The sequence below is a fragment of the Callionymus lyra genome, chromosome 3 (genome assembly GCF_982586985.1).
Source record: "Callionymus lyra chromosome 3, fCalLyr1.hap1.1, whole genome shotgun sequence".
In the NCBI taxonomy this organism is placed as follows: Eukaryota; Metazoa; Chordata; class Actinopteri; order Syngnathiformes; family Callionymidae; genus Callionymus; species Callionymus lyra.
In genome coordinates this window covers 40,856,667-40,882,558 of record NC_141820.1, presented here as the reverse complement: position 1 = coordinate 40,882,558, position 25,892 = coordinate 40,856,667, and the positions used below count along the sequence as shown (strand labels likewise).

The 25,892-nt window shown below is 39.0% G+C and overlaps 1 protein-coding gene across 1 annotated transcript; it reads right to left on the bottom strand.

The window, feature by feature from the left end:
• Window positions 1–16,209: 16,209 nt before the first annotated feature.
• slc39a4 (solute carrier family 39 member 4) lies at window positions 16,210–22,887 on the bottom strand. The gene is made up of 12 exons (XM_087786038.1): window positions 22,678–22,887; window positions 20,800–21,087; window positions 20,006–20,207; window positions 19,675–19,829; window positions 19,244–19,424; window positions 18,973–19,145; window positions 18,638–18,844; window positions 17,367–17,471; window positions 16,998–17,046; window positions 16,750–16,902; window positions 16,406–16,593; window positions 16,210–16,338 (listed from the first exon to the last, which is right to left on the bottom strand). The coding sequence occupies exons 1-12, from the start codon at window positions 22,885–22,887 to the stop codon at window positions 16,210–16,212; spliced, it is 2,040 nt and encodes a 679-aa protein (XP_087642164.1).
• Between the last annotated feature and the right edge of the window lie 3,005 nt (window positions 22,888–25,892).

Here is a 25,892-nt window from a genome sequence, read left to right as displayed (position 1 = left end):
GAAACTGGGGTGGCAAATAACCGCACCAAAATATCACCTGCTGTCGAGATCATCGCTGCATTATTGAGAAAACCTCTCTTTCAGGAAACATACCTGACCATTGTTAACATATTTCAATATTCTACCCATTTATCAGCCTGTATTGTATTTTATTATTATTTTATTTAAACAATCATCCAGTAAAAAGAATGTAATCTATTGGGTCTAATAAATAAATACTTCAAAATCATGAACATACTTTTAAACTTGCTAATTATGAACTAATTAAATTAAATGTGTTTTTATTTTGTTTCTTGTAGTATACAAATAACATTTTCCAAAGAAATGTGCATATGGTTCAAATAACGAAGCACATTTTGAATTTAAATGTGCAATTTCAATTCTTACAAACATTATTTATCCCTATCTTTGGAACTCCCTCCCTACAGAAATAAGTGTTTTCAAATCACACCTCACCTTTGAAATTACACCTGTTCAAAGTTTTTAAGCGTAAGACGAAATTAACTATGCAGCTTAGCTTGATTAAAATGTTTTCTGACTTACCGTGAAAACATGAAAATACCATTTGTAAGATGGCCCTTTCAGAAACTGCTATTTATACTCTAATATCAGCCATAATAGTGGTAGTAGCTGAGGCAGAATAGAACAAACGTGTAGTTGTTGTTTTGCTGACAATTTTATAAATTCATTGTAAATTATTTGTCACACAAGTCAGGCATGATTGGGTCGTCATCAAATAAACTCACCTCTATTTATATCTTTAACGACTTCCTCATTCTTGTTCAAAGATGCATCACTTCAAGTCAGTCAGGACAAGGATTGGTTTCATTATTTTATTCAACACTTTGCATTCAATAATTGGTTTCATTTTAATAGTAGAGGCAACAGCAAATGTCAACCTTAACATTAACCAAAAGTATAAATTGATGAAAGATCAATGTTGTTGTTGTGTCAGCAAACACAGCAAGTAATCTTTAACACAAATCAAAAGAACAGCAGCAGTCATAAAAAGCCCAATAAACGGTGGTGTGGCCAATAATTATGCCTGTATTCCTGCACATGTCATTTCTATATGTGCTGAGTTTGCACTGTACTCTGTACCCAGTGAATATGTTCATTTGAGATTAGAGCGCCTAAAAGATAACACTCACAATGTCTTGTCTTACCCACAGTATGTATGCTTAACTTCTCAGTTACACCTTTGGATTCGTGTTTGTGCATTTCTTACGGCCTATTGGAAAATATCGAATAACTAAATTGTTTCTAACTAATGTCTGTTCTGTTCACACAATAAAATCTCTCAGATTGGAAAGTTACCAAAAAAACTGGTGTTAATACTACTAAGACTACTGTTCCTAAAGTCCTATTTTAAGGTTTTTCTTAGTGGAAGCTGCTATGACATCAGAGCAAATCACTCGCGACGTGTTTGAATTAGGAAAAGCTTGTTGCAGAAGCTGAGAGACCCGGAGAACCTGCTCCAAACAAAACAGAATTATTTTAAAAAAATTGGAATAATTCCTCATGTCAAGACTTTAATACAAGATGGGTTTCAAGTGTTTCAATTTGGACGAAGATGAAGACAATAACAACTGAGCGCTAGTCACTAAATTCAAATGTATATGCATTTTTGATTCTAAATCAAAAAGGAGCAAATTACTAGAAAATATTCCCAACCCTTAGTCAACATGAGGGTAAGTAGAACAATAATCTTAATGATATGTATTTTATTTTCTACTGTTAGTTGTGGAGCTGTGATAGAACAGTCAAAGCGCAGTGATGTGACAGATGCTGTCTATCGTCCAAACATAACTTTTCAATCAGATGATACTTGGGTAGACTTCGACCGGCCGTGATCGCTGTCTAACTCCAGGCATGTAGCCTCTGTAGAACATAGAACATAGCAGGTGAAAAATAAAAGATTTTACATGAAACTGGGGTGGCAAATAACCGCACCAAAATATCACCTGCTGTCGAGATCATCGCTGCATTATTGAGGAAACCTCTCTTTCAGGAAACATACCTGACCATTGTTAACATATTTCAATATTCTACCCATTTATCAGCCTGTATTGTATTTTATTATTATTTTATTTAAACAATCATCCAGTAAAAAGAATGTAATCTATTGGGTCTAATAAATAAATACTTCAAAATCATGAACATACTTTTAAACTTGCTACTTCTGAACTAATTAAATTAAATGTGTTTTTATTTTGTTTCTTGTAGTATACAAATAACATTTTCCAAAGAAATGTGCATATGGTTCAAATAACGAAGCACATTATGAATTTAAATGTGCAATTTCAATTCTTACAAACATTATTTATCCCTATCTTTGGAACTCCCTCCCTACAGAAATAAGTGTTTTCAAATCACACCTCACCTTTGAAATTACACCTGTTCAAGGTTTTTAAGCGTAAGACGAAATTAACTATGCAGCTTAGCTTGATTAAAATGTTTTCTGACTTACCGTGAAAACATGAAAATACCATTTGTAAGATGGCCCTTTCAGAAACTGCTATTTATACTCTAATATCAGCCATAATAGTGGTAGTAGCTGAGGCAGAATAGAACAAACGTGTAGTTGTTGTTTTGCTGACAATTTTATAAATTCATTGTAAATTATTTGTCACACAAGTCAGGCATGATTGGGTCGTCATCAAATAAACTCACCTCTATTTATATCTTTAACGACTTCCTCATTCTTGTTCAAAGATGCATCACTTCAAGTCAGTCAGGACAAGGATTGGTTTCATTATTTTATTCAACACTTTGCATTCAATAATTGGTTTCATTTTAATAGTAGAGGCAACAGCAAATGTCAACCTTAACATTAACCAAAAGTATAAATTGATGAAAGATCAATGTTGTTGCTGTGTCAGCAAACACAGCAAGTAATCTTTAACACAAATCAAAATAACAGCAGCAGTCATAAAAAGCCCAATAAACGGTGGTGTGGCCAATAATTATGCCTGTATTCCTGCACATGTCATTTCTATATGTGCTGAGTTTGCACTGTACTCTGTACCCAGTGAATATGTTCACTTGAGATTAGAGCGCCTAAAAGATAACACTCACAATGTCTTGTCTTACCCACAGTATGTATGCTTAACTTCTCAGTTACACCTTTGGATTCGTGTTTGTGCATTTCTTACGGCCTATTGGAAAATATCGAATAACTAAAATGTTTCTAACTAATGTCTGTTCTGTTCACACAATAAAATCTCTCAAATTGGAAAGTTACCAAAAAAACTGGTGTTAATACTACTAAGACTACTGTTCCTAAAGTCCTATTTTAAGGTTTTTCTTAGTGGAAGCTGCTATGACATCAGAGCAAATCACTCGCAACGTGTTTGAATTAGGAAAAGCTTGTTGCAGAAGCTGAGAGACCCGGAGAACCTGCTCCAAACAAAACAGAATTATTTTAAAAAAAATTGGAATAATTCCTCATGTCAAGACTTTAATACAAGATGGGTTTCAAGTGTTTCAATTTGGACGAAGATGAAGACAATAACAACTGAGCGCTAGTCACTAAATTCAAATGTATATACATTTTTGATTCTAAATCAAAAAGGAGCAAATTACTAGAAAATATTCCCAACCCTTAGTCAACATGAGGGTAAGTAGAACAATAATCTTAATGATATGTATTTTATTTTCTACTGTTAGTTGTGGAGCTGTGATAGAACAGTCAAAGCGCAGTGATGTGACAGATGCTGTCTATCGTCCAAACATAACTTTTCAATCAGATGATACTTGGATAGACTTCGACCGGCCGTGATCGCTGTCTAACTCCAGGCATGTAGCCTATGTAGAACATAGAACATAGCAGGTGAAAAATAAAAGATTTTACATGAAACTGGGGTGGCAAATAACCGCACCAAAATATCACCTGCTGTCGAGATCATCGCTGCATTATTGAGGAAACCTCTCTTTCAGGAAACATACCTGACCATTGTTAACATATTTCAATATTCTACCCATTTATCAGCCTGTATTGTATTTTATTATTATTTTATTTAAACAATCATCCAGTAAAAAGAATGTAATCTATTGGGTCTAATAAATAAATACTTCAAAATCATGAACATACTTTTAAACTTGCTAATTCTCAACTAATTTAATTAAATGTGTTTTTATTTTGTTTCTTGTAGTATACAAATAACATTTTCCAAAGAAATGTGCATATGGTTCAAATAACGAAGCACATAATGAATTTAAATGTGCAATTTCAATTCTTACAAACATTATTTATCCCTATTTTTGGAACTCCCTCCCTACAGAAATAAGTGTTTTCAAATCACACCTCACCTTTGAAATTACACCTGTTCAAAGTTTTTAAGCGTAAGACGAAATTAACTATGCAGCTTAGCTTGATTAAAATGTTTTCTGACTAACCGTGAAAACATGAAAATACCATTTGTAAGATGGCCCTTTCAGAAACTGCTATTTATACTCTAATATCAGCCATAATAGTGGTAGTAGCTGAGGCAGAATAGAACAAACGTGTAGTTGTTGTTTTGCTGACAATTTTATAAATTCATTGTAAATTATTTGTCACACAAGTCAGGCATGATTGGGTCGTCATCAAATAAACTCACCTCTATTTATATCTTTAACGACTTCCTCATTCTTGTTCAAAGATGCATCACTTCAAGTCATTCAGGACAAGGGTTGGTTTCATTATTTTATTCAACACTTTGCATTCAATAATTGGTTTCATTTTAATAGTAGAGACAACAGCAAATGTCAACCTTAACATTAACCAAAAGTATAAATTGATGAAAGATCAATGTTGTTGCTGTGTCAGCAAACACAGCAAGTAATCTTTAACACAAATCAAAAGAACAGCAGCAGTCATAAAAAGCCCAATAAACGGTGGTGTGGCCAATAATTATGCCTGTATTCCTGCACATGTCATTTTATATGTTCTGAGTTTGCAATGTACTCTGTACCCAGTGAATATGTTCACTTAAGATTAGAGCGCCTAAAAGATAACACCCACAATGTCTTGTCTTACCCACAGTATGTATGCTTAACTTCTCAGTTACACGTTTGGATTTGTGTTTGTGCATTTCTTACGGCCCATTGGAAAATATCAAATAACTAAATTATTTCTAACTAATTTCTGTTCTGTTCACAGAATAAAATCTCTCAAATTGTAGGGGTTACCAAAAAAATGGTGTTAATACTTTCACAAAGAAGGACTTATTGGAGATGTTTGAAAAATAAATCTTGATTTATAACTTCTGAAACAGTTATCTGTATCACACAATTTGGAAAACTACAAGGACCTTGGTGCAGCTGGCCAGTAAACTACACAGACCATCTGTATAAAAAAGTTCAGAGTAGAGTGTACTTTCTGAGGAGGCTCTGATCATTTAACATCTGCAGGAAAGTCCTCTGAACGTTCTTTCAGTGTTCTGTTTTATTCTGTGGTGTGTTGGGGTGGGAATGTGTCCAAGAGGAGTGTCAACAGGTTGATCAGGAGGGCTGGCTCTGTCATTGGCATTAAGCTGGACTCACTGGTGACAGTTGCAGAGAGGAGATCTCTGGACAAACTACTGTCCATCCTGGATGATGACAGTCATCCTCTGAACACTTTTATCAGTGAACAGAGAAACGGATGGAGTGCACAAATGCTCCCCCCAGATGCAACCCCAATAGACTCTGAGTTTGGGGGCAAGAGGAGAGTGAAGGGATGATGATGAAGGTTTTTCTCCTTTAATCTATTCTCTTTGCACTTTGTTCTTTTTATTTGCAGTTTGTTCTTGTTTTGCGTTTATGAAACTTCTGTACCTTCTATTGTATGCTGTGTACTGGAAACCTAATTGCCCACAGGAGATCTCCAGAGGGATTAATAAAGTCAATCTAATCTAATTAATTATCTTGTTGAGATGTTGTATGTTGAATGTTGAGCAAGACAATGTAAAACCTATTTATTTAATAGGCTACAAAAAAAAACAAATCACATATCAATCACATATTAAAGTCACACAATGAAATTGCATATATTCCACACAATTTAAATGTATTTAAGGTGATAGCATATACATCTTTATTATGCAATTGGAGAATTTGGTCTCATTAATGAAGCGCGAGTAAATACATGGGGAGATTTGTAGATAAAGGTCTACACTACGAAAAACCTACTCCGTATTCATGAGCCACGTGATAACTCGGATCTGATCATAAATGTGTGTATTTGATGAATCTAAAAGTGAGAGTAGCTCATAATAAGAAGAGAAGATCCACACCTGTGAGAAGATCCTGTGAGAAGATCCACACAATGACAGCTCGACTTCAGAATCAACATCCTGACGCGTTTATCATCATCTCTGGAGACTTTAATCATGCCAACCTGGACTCTACTCTGCCTACTTTCCATCAGGCCGTGGATTGTCCCACCAGGAATAACAGGACAATTGACCTTCTTTATTCCAACTTGAAGGACGCCTACAGAGCCAAACCTCTTCCTCCACTTGGAAGGTCCGATCACAACCTGGTCCACCTTCAGTCACAGTACACTCCTCTGGTGCAGAGACAGACTGTGACCACTAAGACAATCAGAAAGTGGACACCAGCTGTGGAGGACGCCATCAGAGACTGCTTTGAAACAACAGACTGGGATGTGCTGCTGAGGTCTCATGGTGAGGACATCGAGGGACAGACACACTGTCTAACAGATTATTCAAATTTCTGCTTGGACGTTGTCGCCCCTACTAAGACTGTCCGCTGTTACCCTAATAATAAACCGTGGATAACAAAGGAGGTCAAGGATGTCCTTAACAGGAAGAAAGTGGCATTCAGGAGCAGAGACAGGGACGCCATGAGGTCAGCTCAGCAGGAGGTGAAGCGATGCTTGAAGGAGGCAAAGGACACCTACAGGAGGAGGTTGGAGGAGAAGCTGAGCCGAGAAGAAATAAGAGAGGTCTGGGATGGTGTTAAAACCATCACTGGACACAAGACCAAGGCCTCTCTGACTGCAGTGGACACGGTGGATGAGGCAAATGGACTGAACAACTTTTTCAACAGGTTTGAGCAGGTCACCTCACCCTCACTGCTGCCCGCCTCAGGACCTGCCCCACCTTCTTGTGCCCCCCCCAGCTCCACAGAACCACTTCCCAGCTTCACCTCACTCCAGGTACAGGATGTACTTCGGAGGATTCGTCCAGGGAAGGCTGCTGGTCCTGATAAGGTGTCTGCTCGACTGCTAAAGACCTGCGCTGCTGAACTAGCTGAGCCACTCCAGCATGTCTTCAACCTCAGTCTACGGCTGGGGAAAGTACCAACTCTGTGGAAGACTTCCTGTATCGTTCCAGTCCCTAAAAAGATCCGACCGAGTGTGCTGAACGATTACAGACCGGTGGCACTGACTTCGCAGCTGATGAAGACACTGGAGCGGCTGGTCCTCAAACATCTCACGCCACAAGTCCAGCACGCGCAAGACCCCCTGCAGTTTGCCTACCAGCCAGCAGTTGGTGTGGAAGATGCCATCCTTCACCTCCTGCATCGGACCTACTCCCACTTGGATAAAGGAAGCGGTTCAGTGAGAATCCTGTTCCTGGACTTTTCTAGTGCCTTCAACACTATCCAACCCACTCTGCTGCAGGACAAACTGACTAAGATGCATGTGGACCCTGGTCTGGTCTCCTGGATTACGGACTATCTTACTGATCGACCACAGTATGTCAGGCTGAAGGACATCAAGTCTGACACTATGGTGTGCAGTACAGGAGCACCTCAGGGGACAGTACTGGCCCCTCTCCTCTTCACCATCTACACTTCAGACTTCTGCTACAACTCAGAGCTGAGTCTCGTCCAGAAGTATGCTGACGACACTGCCATTGTTGGATGCATCAGGGACAACAGCGAAGACGAGTACAGGAGTCTGATACGTGACTTTGTGGACTGGAGTGAGAGGAACCACTTGCAGCTGAACACCTCAAAAACCAAGGAGCTGGTCTTGGATTTCGGGAGGTCCAGGACAAAGCCACGTCCAGTGTCCATCAGAGGCGACGAGGTGGAGATAGTGGACAACTATAAGTACCTCGGTGTGTGGATGGACAGTAAACTGGACTGGTCCTGCAACACAGACCATGTGTATAAGAAGGTTCAGAGTAGACTGTACTTTCTGAGGAGGCTTCGATCATTTAACATCTGCAAGAAGCTCCTCTGCATGTTCTACCAGTCTGTGGTGGCCAGTGTCCTGTTCTATGCTGTGGTGTGTTGGGGTGGAAATGTGTCCAAGAGGAGTGTCAACAGGTTGGACAGGTTGATCAGGAGGGCTGGTTCTGTGGTTGGAATGAAGCTGGACTCACTGGTGACAGTTGCTGAGAGGATATCATTGAACAAACTACTGTCCATCATGGATGATGACAGTCATCCTCTGAACACTGTCATCAGTGAGCAGAGAAGCAGAATGAGTGCACGAATGCTCCTACCCAGGTGCAAAACAAATAGACTCAGGGACTCATTCATCCCTCGGGCTATTAAATTGTACAATTCTGAGTTCGGGGGCAGGAGTGGAGTGAAAGTATCTGGATGTTCTGTTCCATGTTAGTCTTTGTATCTTTGTCTTTGTTGTTTTTCTTTCCTTGACCTATGTTCTTTGTCTTTGTCTTTAGACTTAGATTGTGTCATCTTGTTCTTCCTCTTTATGTTCTTCTTATTTTATTTTTTATGTATTATTTTTTATTGTTTATGAAAAATTGCTGGCTATTGGTAAAAAACAATTTCCCAAAGGAGACCTCCTGAGGGATCAATAAAGTTTTACCTTACCTTACCTTACCTTACCTTAATAATGAAAATTAATTTCTGCCCATTAATAGACTGTGATGACCATATAAGGAAGAAAATATTATCCTGTCCACCTGTCAGACACACAAACAGAGAGAGAGAAAGAAAATGACTTTTAGTCATAGACTTTAGTTATAGGCAAAAATGTATTTCCATTTTAATGCAGCGACTGGGACTCAGTTGTCACTTCATTTCTTTGTCCAAAAATACACATTTAAAAACATTCAAATACCGCTTGATGCTCATCTGTAATGTCCATCTTGTATTGAAGTCTTGACTTAAGTAATTGTTCCACATTTTTTTTAACAAGTCCTATTTTAAGGTTTTTCTTAGTGGAAGCTGCTATGACACCAGAGCAAATCACTCGCGACGTGTTTGAATTAGGAAAAGCTTGTTGCAGAAGCTGAGAGACCCGAAGCTCCTGCTCCAAACAAAACAGAATTATTTTTAAAAAAAATCGGAATAATTCCTCATGTCAAGGCTTCAATACAAGATGGGTTTCAAGTGTTTCAATTTGGACGAAGATGAAGACAATAACAACTGAGTGCTAGTCACTAAATTCAAATGTATATACATTTTTGATTCTAACTCAAAAAGGAGCAAATTACTAGAAAACATTCCCAACTCTTAGTCAACATGAGGGTAAGTAGAACAATAATCATAATGATATGCATTTTATTTTCTACTGTTAGTTGTGGAGTTGTGATAGAACAGTCAAAGCGCAGTGATGATGTAGTGATGATGATGTAGTGATGATACATTAAAGGCGCCGACGAGGATGACGACGAGGAGGACGGCTGCCTCTCCAGTAGCTCCGCAGCAATTTCTATAATTTTCTGTTTTTATTAATTTTTTTTAAATGGATACTTTTGAACATGGAGAGAATCGTCTTGTTTACTCAAGAGAGGATCTACTATCGCTGAAGTCAATGGCACGGGCTGGAGATCGCCACGAGATCCTGATCGAACTGCAGCGCCGCTACTGAGGCTGTCGAGCAGGGAAGAGGCTAAAGGCTAAGCTAACGGACAATTGGAGACGTCACAGACCAACGATCAAGATGGGGAACGTCATTTCACTGACGAATAAGATCGATGAGCTGTTTGCCCTCAACAACAAGCGGATCTACAGTGAGAGCAGCTTGTTGATCTTCACGGAGACGTGGCTCATGCAGCTGACTCCGGACTCACACGTGGAGGTACCTGGTTTCAGCACCCTCAGAGTGGACAGAGACACACGCGCTTGTGGGAAGCGCAGAGGAGGAGGTCTGATCATGTACATGAATAAACGCTGGTGTAGTCCGGGACACGTTACTGTGAAGAAAGTCTTGTGTTGTCAAGATTTAGAACTGTTGGCTGTCAGCATGCGTCCATATTATCTACCGCGTGAGTTCAGTTACGTGATCGCGCTGTGTGTTTACATTCCTCCGAGCGCTGCGGCTGCATCTGCCTGTGAGAAGATCCACACAATGACAGCTCGACTTCAGAATCAACATCCTGACGTGTTTATCATCATCTCTGGAGACTTTAATCATGCCAACCTGGACTCTACTCTGCCTTCTTTCCATCAGGCTGTGGATTGTCCCACCAGGAATAACAGGACAATTGACCTTCTTTATTCCAACTTGAAGGACGCCTACAGAGCCAAACCTCTTCCTCCACTTGGAAGGTCCGATCATAACCTGGTCCACCTTCAGTCACAGTACATTCCTCTGGTGCAGAGACAGACTGTGACCACTAAGACAATCAGAAAGTGGACACCAGCTGTGGAGGATGCCATCAGAGACTGCTTTGAAACAACAGACTGGGATGTGCTGCTGAGGTCTCATGGTGAGGACATCGAGGGACAGACACACTGTCTAACGGATTATTTAAATTTCTGCTTGGACGTTGTCGCCCCTACTAAGACTGTCCGCTGTTTCCCTAATAATAAACCGTGGGTAACAAAGGAGGTCAAGGATGTCCTTAACAGGAAAAAGTGGCATTCAGGAGCAGGGACAGGGACGCCATGAGATCAGCTCAGCAGGAGGTGAAGCGATGCTTGAGGGAGGCAAAGGACACCTACAGGAGGAGGTTGGAGGAGAAGCTGAGCCGAGAAGAAATAAGAGAGGTCTGGGATGGTGTTAAAACCATCACTGGACACAAGACCAAGGCCTCTCTGACTGCAGTGGACACGGTGGAGGAGGCAAATGGACTGAACAACTTTTTCAACAGGTTTGAGCAGGTCACCTCACTCTCACTGCTGCCCGCCTCGGGACCTGCCCCACCTTCTTGTGCCCCCCCCCCCCAGCTCCACACAACCACTTCCCAGCTTCACATCACTCCAGGTACAGGATGTACTTCGGAGGATTCGTCCAGGGAAGGCTGCTGGTCCTGATAAGGTGTCTAGTCGACTGCTAAAGACCTGCGCTGCTGAACTAGCTGAGCCACTCCAGCATGTCTTCAACCTCAGTCTACGGCTGGGGAAAGTACCAACTCTGTGGAAGACTTCCTGTATCGTTCCAGTCCCTAAAAAGATCCGACCGAGTGTGCTGAACGATTACAGACCGGTGGCACTGACTTCGCAGCTGATGAAGACACTGGAGCGGCTGGTCCTCAAACATCTCAGGCCACAAGTCCAGCACGCGCAAGACCCCCTGCAGTTTGCCTACCAGCCAGCAGTTGGTGTGGAAGATGCCATCCTTCAACTCCTGCATAGGACCTACTCCCACATGGATAAAGGAAGAGGTTCAGTGAGAATACTGTTCCTGGACTTTTCTAGTGACTTCAACACTATCCAAACCACTCTGCTGCAGGACAAACTGACTAAGATGCATGTGGACCCTGGTCTGGTCTCCTGGATAACGGATTATTTTACTGATCGACCACAATATGTCAGGCTGAAGGATATCACGTCTGACACTGTGGTGTGCAGTACAGGAGCACCTCAGGGGACAGTACTGGCCCCTCTCCTCTTCACCATCTACACTTCAGACTTCTGCTACAACTCAGAGCTGAGTCTTGTCCAGAAGTATGCTGACGACACTGCCATTTTTGGATGCATCAGGGACAACAGCGAAGACGAGTATAGGAGTCTGATACGTGACTTTGTGGACTGGAGTGAGAGGAACCACTTGCAGCTGAACACCTCAAAGACCAAGGAGCTGGTCTTGGACTTCGGGAGGTCCAGGACAAAGCCACGTCCAGTGTCCATCAGAGGCGACGAGGTGGAGATAGTTGACAACTATAAGTACCTCTGTGTGTGGATGGACAGTAAACTGGACTGGTCCTGCAACACAGACCATGTATATAAGAAGGTTCAGAGTAGACTGTACTTTCTGAGGAGGCTTCGATCATTTAACATCTGCAAGAAGCTCCTCTGCATGTTCTACCAGTCTGTGGTGGCCAGTGTCCTGTTCTATGCTGTGGTGTGTTGGGGTGGAAATGTGTCCAAGAGGAGTGTCAACAGGTTGGACAGGTTGATCAGGAAGGCTGGCTCTGTGGTTGGAATGAAGCTGGACTCACTGGTGACAGTTGCTGAGAGGAGATCATTGAACAAACTACTGTCCATCATGGATGATGACAGTCATCCTCTCAGCACTGTCATCAGTGAGCAGAGAAGCAGAATGAGTGCAACTACCCAGGTGCAAAACAAATAGACTCAAGGACTCATTCATTCCTCGGGCTATTAAATTGTACAATTCTGAGTTCGGGGGCAGGAGTGGAGTGAGAGTATCTGAATTTTCTGTTCTATGTTAGTCTTTGTATCCTTTGTCTTTGTTGTTTTTCTTTGACCTATGTTCTTTGTCTTTATCTTTAGACTTAGATTGTGTCATCTTGTTCTTTCTCTTTATGTTCTTCTTCTTATTTTATTTTTTATTCATTATTTTTTATTGTTTATGAAAAATTGCTGGCTATTGGAAAAAAACAATTTCCTGAAGGAGACCTCCTGAGGGATCAATAAAGTTTTACCTTACCTTACCTTACCTTATGTGACAGATGCTGTCTATCGTCCAAACATAACTTTTCAATCAGATGATACTTGAATAGACTTCGACCAGCCGTGATCGCCGTCTAACTCCAGGCATGTAGCCTCTGTAGAACATAGAACATAGCAGGTGAAAAATAAAAGATTTTACATGAAACTGGGGTGGCAAATAACTGCACCAAAATATCACCTGCTGTCGAGATCATCGCTGCATTATTGAGGAAACCTCTCTTTCAGGAAACATACCTGACCATTGTTAACATATTCCAATATTCTCCCCATTTATCAGCCTGTATTGTATTTTATTATTATTTTATTTAAAAAATCATCCAGTAAAAAGAATGTAATCTATTGGGTCTAATTAAATAAATACTTCAAAATCATGAACATACTTTTAAACTTGCTAATTCTCAACTAATTTAATTAAATGTGTTTTTATTTTGTTTCTTGTAGTATACAAATAACATTTTCCAAAGAAATGTGCATATGTTTCACATAACGAAGCACATTATGAATTTAAATGTGCTATTTCAATTCTGACAAACATTATTTACCCCTATCTTTGGAACTCCCTCCCTACAGAAATGAGTTTTCAAATCACACCTCACCTTTGAAATTACACCTGTTCAAAGTTTTTAAGCGTAAGACGAAACTAACTATGCAGCTTAGCTTAATTAAAATGTTTTCTAACTCGCCGTGAAAACATTAAAATACCATTTGTAAGATGGCCCTTTTAGAAACTGCTATTTATACTCTAATATCAGCCATAATAGTGGTAGTAGCTGAGGCAGAATAGAACAAACATGTAGTTGTTGTTTTGCTGACAATTTTATAAATTCATTGTAAATTATTTGTCACACCAGTCAGGCATGATTGGGTCGTCATCAAATAAACTCACCTCTATTTATATCTTTAACGACTTCCTCATTCTTGTTCAAAGATGCATCACTTCAAGTCAGTCAGGACAAGGGTTGGTTTCATTATTTTATTCAACACTTTGCATTCAATAATTGGTTTCATTGTAATAGTAGAGGCAACAGCAAATGTCAACCTTAACATTAACCAAAAGTATAAATTGATGAAAGATCAATGTTGTTGCTGTGTCAGCAAACACAGCAAGTAATCTTTAACACAAATCAAAAGAACAGCAGCAGTCATAAAAAGCCCAATAAACGGTGGTGTGGCCAATAATTATGCCTGTATTCCTGCACATGTCATTTCTATATGTGCTGAGTTTGCACTGTACTCTGTACCCAGTGAATATGTTCACTTGAGATTAGAGCGCCTAAAAGATAACACTCACAATGTTTTGTCTTACCCACAGTATGTATGCTTAACTTCTCAGTTACACATTTGGATTTGTGCATTTCTTACGGCCTATTGGAAAATATGAAATAACTAAATTATTTTCTAACTAATGGCTGTTCTGTTCACAGAATAAAATCTCTCAAATTGGAAAGTTTCCAAAAAAACTGGTGTTAATACTATCACAAAGAAGGACTTATTGGAGATGTTTGAAAAATAAATCTTGATTTATAACTTCTGAAACAGTTATCTGTATAACACAATATTGACAACTACAGGGACCTTGGTGCAGCTGGCCAGTAAACTACACAGACCATCTGTATAAAAAAGTTCAGAGTAGAGTGTACTTTCTGAGGAGGCTCTGATCATTTAACATCTGCAGGAAACTCCTCTGAATGTTCTATCAGTGTTCTGTTTTATGCTGTGGTGTGTTGGGGTGGGAATGTGTCCAAGAGGAGTGTCAACAGGTTGATCAGGAGGGATGGCTCTGTCATTGGCATTAAGCTGGACTCGCTGGTGTTAATTGCAGAGAGGAGATCTCTGGACAAACTCCTGTCCATCCTGGATGATGACAGTCATCCTCTGAACACTTTTATCAGTGAACAGAGAAACGGATGGAGTGCACAAATGCTCCCCCCAGATGCAACCCCAATAGACTCTGAGTTTGGGGGCAAGCGGAGAGTGAAGGGATGATGAGGAAGGTTTTTCTCCTTTAATCTATTTTCTTTGCCCTTTGTTTTTTTATTTGCAGTTTGTTCTTGTTTTGCGTTTATGAAACTCCTGTACCTTCTATTGTATGCTGTGTACTGGAAACCTAATTGCCCGCAGGAGATCTCCAGAGGGATTAATAAAGTCAATCTAATGTAATTAATTATCTTGTTGAGAGTTTGTATGTTGAATGTTGAGCAAGACAATGTAAGACCTATTTATTTAATAGCCTACAAAAAAACAAATCACACATTAATCACATATTAAAGTCAAACAATGAAATTGCATATATTCCACACAATTTAAATGTATTCAAGGTGATAGCGTATACATTTTTATTACGCAATTGGAGAATTTGGTCTCATTAATGAAGCGCAAGTAAATACATGGGGAGATTTGTAGATAAAGGTCTACACTACGAAAAACCTACTCCGTATTCATGAGCCACACGATAACTCGAATCTGATCATAAATGTGTGTATTTGATGATTCTAAAAGTGAGAGTAGCTCATAATAATGAAAATTAATTTCTGCCCTTTAATAGACCATGATGATCATATAAGGAAGAAAATATTATCCTGTCCACCTGTCAGACACACAAACAGAGAGAGAGAAAGAAAATGACTTTTAGTCATAGACTTTAGTTATAGGCAAAAATGTATTTCCATTTTAATGCAGCGACTGGGACACAGTTGTCACTTCATTTCTTTGTCCAAAAATACACATTTAAAAACATTCAAATACCCCTTGAGGCTCATCTGTAATATCCATCTTGTATTGAAGTCTTGATGTAAGTAATTGTTCCAAAAAAAATTAAACAAGTCCTATTTTAATGTTTTTCTTAATGGAAGCTGCTAAGACATAAGACCTACAAACACATACACATACCTGACCATTGTTAACATATTTCAATATTCTACCCATTTATCAGCCTGCATTGTATTTTATTATTATTTAATTTTAAAAATCATCCAGTAAAAAGAATGTAATCTATTGAGTCTAATTAAATAAATACTTCAAAATCATGAACATGATCACATTTTAAACACATTTGTTCGCCTCACGCTTCATGAATGACGCCCACTTTTCAACATTTTACTTCAATGAGCATAGTATTAGTAATACGACCAAATTAAAGTACAAATAATGACACCAATTTTCAAAGCTGAATTATTCCATTTGTTTTATTTATCCACCACTGTAACAAACAAAACATTTCCAAGATATGAGTAAAATTGTATAGTAAAAAATTAAATTGTTTTCCTTAAAGCAGATAAAAAAAATGTATTTGTCAATGCACTGGAATATAAAGTCGCTACTCCAGTCCAGAACACATGATATATTGAACGACATTTAAATATTTCTGGTATTCTAACATTGACATGACTTAAAACTTAATTAGTAAATGTTTAGTCTCAGTTTTTACTGTTTCAGCTAAAAGCTGATCTTCTCCTCATAAAGTGATAGTACCAACAGAATAGCCCACCCACTCAGGAGACCAATATTCTGCAGCAGAAAGGTCAGCCAAGGTCGCTTGGAGCTGATGTGAACCATCGTAGGCAGCTAAGATCACAAATGATTTATTTAAATATCAGTGTTAATTTAGCTAAATCTGCCTTGAAACACTTACCATGTCGGCCAGCCCCACATAGAGAAAAAGTCCTGCAGTTACTGCGGCAATCCACTGTTTAGTGGCAAGATCAGTTGCTACAGATAAGCCGATGTACAGTCCAATGAAGGACGTCATGGCGCTGCCAATGTTTAGGAACAATGCCCTGCGTACAGACACCCCACAGTTGAGTAGAATGGCAAAGTCACCTAGAGACAAAGAACATGAGCTACAGTAAGTGGTTGTAGAAAGACACATTTACACCAGCTAGCAATACAATTACAACCACAGTCCACTAATTACAAATCCAGGTCAACTTATTGATAGCCATACTAAGTCTGAATGCTAGAAATTGACTTCCTCACCCAGTTCATGTGGAAGCTCATGACAGAGAACAGCGATGGACGTTGCCAAACCTGACTTCCAGGATAGAGAGAATGCTGCTCCAATTGCTAAGCCATCAGCAAAGTTGTGTATCCCATCCCCTACTGTTATCATGATAGGAAGCAGCTGCTGTTCTGCGTGACAGAGATTACTGGACATTATTATTGAACATAATCAATACAGTATTTGGGGACTGTTTTGATGGTATTCAGATATTAGTAATATGAACCTCTTGCCCTTGGTGCCTGATGCGATTTTTCATTTTCCTCGCTGTGGAACTGGAAGGGAAAGGCATGATTACCTTTTTAGTCTGTCAGAATTCTAACTTACTGATTTTAAAAAATAGATTTCTCACGTCCACCACGTTTAAGACCATTTGTGTAAATGAATTTGAAGTAAACTCATTAGAGATTGAGGCTGAAGTTGATGGAATAAAATAAAACAATATAAAGAATAAGGGATTACTATAAAGTTTCAGGGAAAGACAACAAGAAAAAAAAACCTTGTTTGAAAATAAAAATCATGAAAGTCAGCATTGCAATGAAAACGTGTTTGCTTGGATGATTACTGATAAAGAATATTGTGTGAAGTATCTCACCAGGTCTACATTGGACAATGACTGCAGTTTGCCTTTCTGTTTTTTGTCTCGTTGATACATCTCTAAAACCCTCCCATGGTCACAGTGGTGGGTCTCTGACTGTTCCTGGACAGAAAACATAAGTAGCTATCAGAAAAGATACATCCAGGTGCCAAGTAATGTTCTTTAGTAAAATGGTTAAACATTTTTTGACTCATAATATCACCTTAGCCATGGTTAGGAAAATGAATAACATTAAATGCATTATTGTGAGGACTGGCTGATGAAGAAAAGGCATTCACTCTGTTAAAAGCTTTCTGGGCTCCTAAACTAAAAATACCTTTATTCTGCAAAAACATTTGGAAAATGTATAGTAGGTTATCACAGGAGTTACAAAAGATTAATCATACAAACACATTAGATCGCAGCGTCATGGGAGAATTTCTTTAGGTCGCAAGATAGTTAGTTGTGCCTGAAGTCTGCAGTGTAGAGGGTGAAAAGGAATGAAGCCAGGGTTGTAACCTTAAGCACACCTGTGCAGCAGAGCAGAGTGTCCGACACAGAGTCCTGCATCCTCATATACTGAAGTCTGTTGTTAAGGTAGTCCAAAATCCATGTTATAAGATGTTGGTCCACATCCGCATGACCCAGCTCGTCCCTAAACTGAGTGGGCTGGATGATGTTGAAAGCACTGGAGAAATTAAAGAACATAATCCTCACAGTGCTCCCAGCCTTCTACTTTTCACACCTATGCCAGACAGATAGGTTAACTAGCAGGTCCATCGAGGAGCTCAGTAGTGGGCACAGGTGGGAAAGTTTCTTCAGGGTCTTCATCAGGTTAGGTCAGTGCGACCCACCTGTAGTTATTTGCCTTGAACTCGCCATGACTTCTACAGTTGTGGGATGATGCTCAGAAGGGGGTTCACAGACACCGGAATACACAGACTCTTCCTCTTTAGCTCTGAGGGAATATCAGGCCGCTCCATCGGGTTGTAGCCTGGACTAAGCATTAAATGTACAACTGCTCCAAAGTGTTAACAACAGGAACTATGGAAACAAGCGGGGTCTCTAAACATGATGGGACAGAAGAGTATGCACTATATATGAACTAGCCCCAAACCAAAAATACATTTAAGAGCACTTAACATGAAATGAATACAAAGAAATCTTAGAAAGAGAATGAGCTGCTGAATCTGGCTGTCACACTTGTGGCACCTTTAAACCTTTAGTCCTCCTTAAATGCAATTGGGTTCAATCAAGTCATCAATCATGTTTTGAATTTAAACTGTTACCTCCTCATGATGATGATGGTGATGCTTTTGGAGATGATGATCTTTGTGTGTGACCAGAGAGAAAATAGCTTCCATCAGGTAAAAAAAATAGATTCCAGCCATCAGCACCAACATCTTGTAGGTGTAATCTGAAGGTTCAATATGGTGGTCCTGGCTTGAGCGTCCCATTTCTGTGATCTTGTCTGAGTGCACGTGTAAACCCAGAAACTACGAAAACACAATGATAATAACGTTCTAGGTTACATTATTGCTATCAATTTATATATATATACATGTGAGGGATTGAATGAATTCAATTGAATACAATGATGTGTGAGTTTTCTGCAAGGACTAACCATAGGCAGCAAATGGAGCAAGGCATCTCCTGTAAGTGAACCCACAGCTAGACTGATGGCAAGCTGGATACATATCTGAAACACACTGGTGCACTTTGTACACAGTAGGAGCAGGATGCCAATCATGGAGAACAACGTGATCAAAAAGTTTGCAAGAGTAGCATACAGGTATCCTGGAGGCAATAGAAGAGAAACAAAGTAATTTAAACTTTATGAAAATGATTGCTCTGTAACAATGCTGCTTCCATGACTGTTATATTGACAAACTTACTTTCAGTTTTTGTCAGATCATCCGGTGACAAATAATCTGTGATGGTGCAAGCCCCACTCAAGATCTGCTGGATGAGTGCAGGACTGAGGCGAGCCAAATCAGACTGACCCAGTCCAGAGGATGCTGAGGCATTTCCCTGCAGGCCATGAATGCGTATCAGCTCCTCAGCGGTGAAACAGTACTGCAAAATAATTTATGATTAGAAATCAAATAGGTATTTCCCTGCAGGCATATCAGCTCATCAGTGGTGAAACAGTACTGCAGATTTAAAAAATAAAGAATGTAATCCTATATCTAGAATGAATTATGACAGAATAGGGGCTTAACAGGAATTACAATCCTATGACATGCAAAACTGAAGGCAATTTGTCGTGTTGTAGAATTTGTGGTTTGCTACTTGACAGCTTTCAGACAGAAAAGGGTGGATGTACCTCTTCCCAGGTAATGTTTTTAAAAGTCGATTTATTTACGCTCCTCTTCATCGCTCTCCGACCTCTGTACAAGTATGAGGTCTGCTCTGGTCCGTGATTGTGGTCAACATTTCTGTCAGGTCCGATGTTAAGACTCAGCATTAGATCTTCAAGTTCTAGGCAAAAGAAACATATCTTCCTTTAATGTATCATATATCTGTTTCTGCAGATTTTTATTTAACAATTTATTTAGCAGACCCTCAATTCCTTTTTTTAATCATAATTGTGTTGTCGCCATAATAATTTGCTCTTACTATTCAGATAAATTATTTTCCGCTGGTTCAATATTTACCATGAATGGTGAAATTTTCGGACCCTAAGTGACCCATGAGATCGTCTAGGAAGAAACTCTCTTCTGGCAGGGGCCTTCTGATGAAACAGCGTCCATTAAATGCATGATACAGGACCCAGCCAATAACTGGACCCGATGGCTGAGCCTGGACGGATGAAGAAGCCTTCGACTCAATCATGATATCATCAGATGATACACAGCCCTAAATCACAGGACAAAAATATATTGGGATTACATAATGGAAACATTTCCTCATATTTTCAGGTGGTTTTACAAAATGAAGTTAAGTGTTTAACACTCGAAAACATGTGTTTGTGGTATCCCTTGTGTTGTCTCTGAGTCAAGGTTACAGAAAATAGGCTTCCGGAAATACGTAGTGCATATTTAAATTATTTAAAATAAACATCTATGATTCTACACAGTAGTGTGTGTTGGACACTCTGCTGCACATGTGCGCCTCCGGGTACAGTGCTGGCTCACCCTGTACACCAGACCTCATGCACAATAGTCCTGCAATCGTTGGTCTCATCAAAGATCGGGATGAATCGAGAGTTTTAGAAGCTGAGAATATCTTTCTGCCAGCTGCTATCAGACTAGTTAATAAAACTAAAATAGAATGTTAAATTGTCACTCCCTTGATTATTATAACTGTATTCCTGTTTTATTGTTAATAATAAACTTCTGATTGATGCATTATAAATGATGTATACTTGATTTATTTATGAACTTGAAATGAGCAAACATAAATGTATTGCATCTATAAATTAAAGTTGTCAAAGAATCTCGCAACTAACCTCATTGTCAGATGGTGAGTAGTGTTCCAGAAGTGCCTCCAGAACATTTTCTAACCCAGCTTGTGTTAGTTCTTGTTTCTTGTGGTTTTCTGCTGTGCCATGTCCAGTTCTTTGCAGGAAGTGTTCTGCCTCCTCAGCCCATGTCCCCTGTTCAGCTGATGCACACGCCAGGCCAGGAGCAGCAAGATACAGGATGGAGCCTGCAGCTAGAGCAGGAAACTCTGATACGCTGACACCTTGCATGTCTATGGACGGGGTAAGTTGATGCACTGCATCTAGCAAACGACACTGAGCAGACACACAGAATAGCACATTTAATTTAAAACCATGTAGGTTTCAACCATTGAAGTTATATTTATCAGCATAGGTCTTTAAATAGTTATGTGGATAACATTTTTTATATACTTTTAAAGTAATTGCATATCTGACGATATCTGATTGGTGGCATTACAGGACATGTAAGTAAATTAACAACTAGCAACACCTGATCTAAAAGTAACGAAGAAATTAAATATCCTAAAATCTTTACCATTTCTAAAAGCATTCAGCTTTGTATAACATGTTTTAGATCACTTATATATAAAGACATGTGAATAATTATTGTAAAGGTAAAGTAAGATGAACACCCTGTTTGGTTTTTGGCAGAGTAGAAAAGCAAAGTAGAACTCTTTCTTATATTCTGAGTCAGTTATTTCCTGGTGTTCACTTTTATGGTGCTTGAGCTTGATTTTGTTTTCTGTGAGCTAACTTTGCCAAGATATCTAACTTCTGCATTGAACCAAGGTTTCTGATTAGGAAGGATTGTTCATGTCCAGGTAGTGGAGACAAGATGTTTATTAGAAATGGAAATGTAGCTTGAGTTTTGAAATCTGAATATGTGGACCACGTCAGATCAAAAGCATTTTGGCATGAATTAAAAAAAAAGAAGAATGCTTGTTTTGTAAAGCCATTTAAAATAAGCGCCATAGCAGATATATTGATTTTTTTCTGGTTATCACTCAATAGGTTTTACTGTTTTGTTTACCTATAACAACTGCTTCAGAACACCTGACCTGGATGAGTCACCAGGACAATGGCCCAGTCATCAGTCATCAAAAAGGTTGATTTGATATACGCAGATAACACCGCAAATTGATAAATGTTATTTATGAAATAATTGCCACTCTGAATTTGTAGCTTAACCATGAACGATATCTGCGCTCACATGTTTTTCTATATAAAATTACAATCGTTTTTTGCAGGCCTGTTGCAGTGCTTAGTCAGGATCATCGATCATCTTGTATTTGGTGGGAGCTTAATGCAAGTCATTTTGGCTGCTCCAAAAGTTATATAAACTTAACTGGAGAGACCAGAACTGGTAATACTAAAATGGATGTCTGGCGTAAATAAATGGCTGATAAGAGAAAGTTGCAAAAACAGGTTTTTCTTAATTGAATTAATTTGCCATTTCATTTTTTTCCCTCACTTAAAAAGGGTTATTTTGTGAAAGAACTCTTGACTTTTCTATATAAATGAATACACAGGCATTGATAGGTGAAGATGTAGATGGAAAATTAGGAGATAAAAAGCAATACAAAAATCGTCAAAAAATGTTTGTAGCATTTCAGAAATGGCAACCACTTGAGGGGTCACATACGTGGCATCAGATTCCCTTTTAAAAGTCGCACCAAATACATTTTTTGTTATGAAAGCTTCCCCTATAAAGCGTATATACTTCCTGGGAGTAAAAGAGAAGTATAAATAGACATTAATTAAAAAAATTAAAATATTAAAAAATCTAGTTTCAGTGTAACCTGCGGAGCAGAGGCTTCATATCTACCTGATTCTTATCTCAGTTCACTGAACCTTCTAGAGCGGCCACAGCCCAATAAAACTTACCTTTTCACACGGCACATCTCCACACTGCACACGTTTCTCAAGTGTTTTGAAGAGAATAAGAAGCGACTCCCGTGTCAGTTGTTGCTGTCCAGGAGACAAGGCGCTGACCACGGACTGATAAACTTCATCTTCAATTGAAGAAGCAGATATATATCCAAAAACCACACAGCTGAAAATCACACAGAGAGACAATGGTATTGAAGAAACCATCTTAAAATGCTCTGAAATTATTTTGAGCAGAGTTGATATGATGAAAAAATCTAACTTAAAATTAGAAACAGAAGTGTACTGTCTCCAAGAATTCTATGTCTACATTGAGCTTTGAAGAGCTCAACTGTCAGTTCTTATCAATTGAAAAGCACTGCAGTTTCACTAGAACTGGACTCTGAATTGTGATTGGCTGAGAACAGACTTTTCCCTACCTTTTATATTACCTCCTGTTGAAAGCATGAGGAGGTTTATTTAGTACTTCGGGCAGCATTATAACCTCAATAATGCATCATTAGACCTGAGGATAAAATCATTTTAAAAGTGTATTGATAAGGCTAAGGAGTAGGACAAGAACCAGAATGAGTTTTTCGTAAAAAAAAGGGAATTAATTAATCAGATTCAGAATCAGAATGATTATATGATAATTAAAATTATTAAAATATATTTCAAGTTGGCAGTTTTACTGAAAAAGGGAAAGTGGGGATGTACATGTATACAGGTTTGTTTTTTTTCCTCTTTCCTGATTTGCTATTGCTCAGGATGGCTACATCGACGAGAATGTTTTTTGGCCATTACAATATTGTTGGTCTGAAAGTCCCGCAGGATCATGGCCCAGACATATACCCTGTATATCCAACACGTCCTCACACCCAAGGCGTCATACCGTCCGACGCCGTGCAATGTCCCCCTGGCGTCACTAGGGTAACGTTACAGGGGGCACAAAAACGTCGGTTTTCGCCTACCCGGGTCACCCAGTAATATACAGAGCACGGATTATATATACAGAGTCGGATTCAAACGACCCGGGTTACATTTGACGCATCGCCCACCTCTTTGTTGCCATGGTAATGTGGCGTGACGCTGTTGTGATTTGGCTACCGTAATTCTAATACTATGAAGCGCACTTGAAATGTTTAATGGCAACACTGCGATTCTAACCCCGATTGTGCTTAACGACCTCAAAACACTTTAAGGAGGTACAGAGTAAATATAAATCGGTAAAAATTCTTAATTTTAATTTTTTGAAGCTTGGATTGTTCACGCATCGTGGAAGTCAAGAGGCTCTCGCGGATTAATACATGCTTAAAAGGTCCTGTAAAAGTGACTATATTGTATATTTTTAGGTGTTTCAACTCCATAATGTTGACATTGTTTTATGAATGAGTAAAATAAAGTCTGGATGTGTTATTTCGCTTGATCCTCTTTATAATCCGGTGCGCTTTTCTATGAAAATAGAACCTTTCATTGAGATTGCGTTTATGGACATATGTTTTCTTTTTGTTTAGCTTTAGTTTATTGTACTTAAAAAGTTTTCAAACTGCCGCACACGCCACTTCCGCCAAACGTCCGGATGTTGACGTCACAATTGTTGACAAAGATCGATAGTATTTTCTGATCACGTTTGTGCTGTAACTTGACGGAACCAGGTGCGCGTCACTCGTCTATTGAGGTAAGATATAATTATTGCTTTAAGACTCAGAAATAATGTTTCATTGCGTGTAATGTAACTTTCTTTGGTGCATTGCATAAGTACAAACATAATCATACATTAGTAATCAATAACATGTACATTAATTAACAGAGGCTTGATATTGAGCTTATGCTTCATCCTTCTTACTTTTTCGACATGGCTAAATATTATTGTTTTGACTATAATTATTGTTTGACTAATGTCATTGGTTTTGCTTGTTTGTCTTAAGTTTACTTTCTTATGTAACATGTTTGAAATAAAGCATTAATTAATTCATGATTCATTAACATATGATGTCTGCTTTGCCTGAATATTGTTCATGTTGAACTCTACAGGTATGTCGATCTCAAACCAGGGTAAACAGAGACTTTGTTACAACTTCTAAATCACCAATAGTCATTTTCACAACACATTACCTGCATTGATGATGAATACTATGGGATGTTATTCAAAATGAAATCAAATTGTGCTTTATTACAGGTTTCATATCAAACAAATGTTCACAGATCGTCACAAATGTCACGAGTAACCATCAGAGTCAATCTGCACGACGTTGATGGTCACGACGTTGATGGTCTCGTCCACAAGTGAAGACTTGTGTGTAGTAGGTTCTGGTCCGAGTCATGGTTTGAGTGACGTCATGCTGACTTGCTCCTGCTCCTAAAATGCTCTGAAGATCCTTCAAAGCCTCACCAGTCAAGCCCATGGTGCATCTTAAAAGAATAAGACAATAAGAATGAACAGCTGTACTTCTGTTCTTCACTTGCTAAATAAACTCTTACCTTGCTGTGACGCTGCCATGCGAGACAACTCTTTCAGGGAATCACAACGACTTGACAGGGACTTCCAGAGATGGTCCATCTCCTTCTCAAGAATCTTTCACTTCCTGCCGTCTCCTTACTGCCATAATAACGTTGAATCCTCTGTCTGAAAGTCAACAGAACCTGGAAAACATTGTATTAATGAAGTCGTATGATTCTGATCATTTGAAGTGTAAAATCTATTGAAAAAGACTGTTCAGTCTGGTACCTTCCACCTTGACGGGCACGACCAAGTGTTTCCAACAACAGAAGCCAGAAAACCTTGACCATAAGCGTCAGCATGTCAGTGCGTCCTGCCACAGAAATGTATTGATCATTATTACCAAACATGACTATTTTAATGACATACTGCGCAGATGAACGTGGCACCTTTAGGCGTCTAGAAATTTCCACCCTCATCATCTGTAAACTTCCAAGACTTTCAAGAAAATAATGAAAAATTGTTTAAAAAATCTTTGTCATTATTCTAACGTTTATTTTGATTTAATGTCAAACAATGAAAAAAAAGTGTGTATGATGTAACAACCTCACCTGCTTTTGACATGTTGACCCCTTCCACCTCCAATGGTTAGTCCAGAACCTGATATGCAGCACTCCATCTCACCTAGAAAAGAACATAGAATTGCATTTTAGATTATTTCCATGATGGGATGTGCTGTAGGTTTACAAGTTTGTGTTCACTATGTTACAAATATTACTCACTTACTTCACAT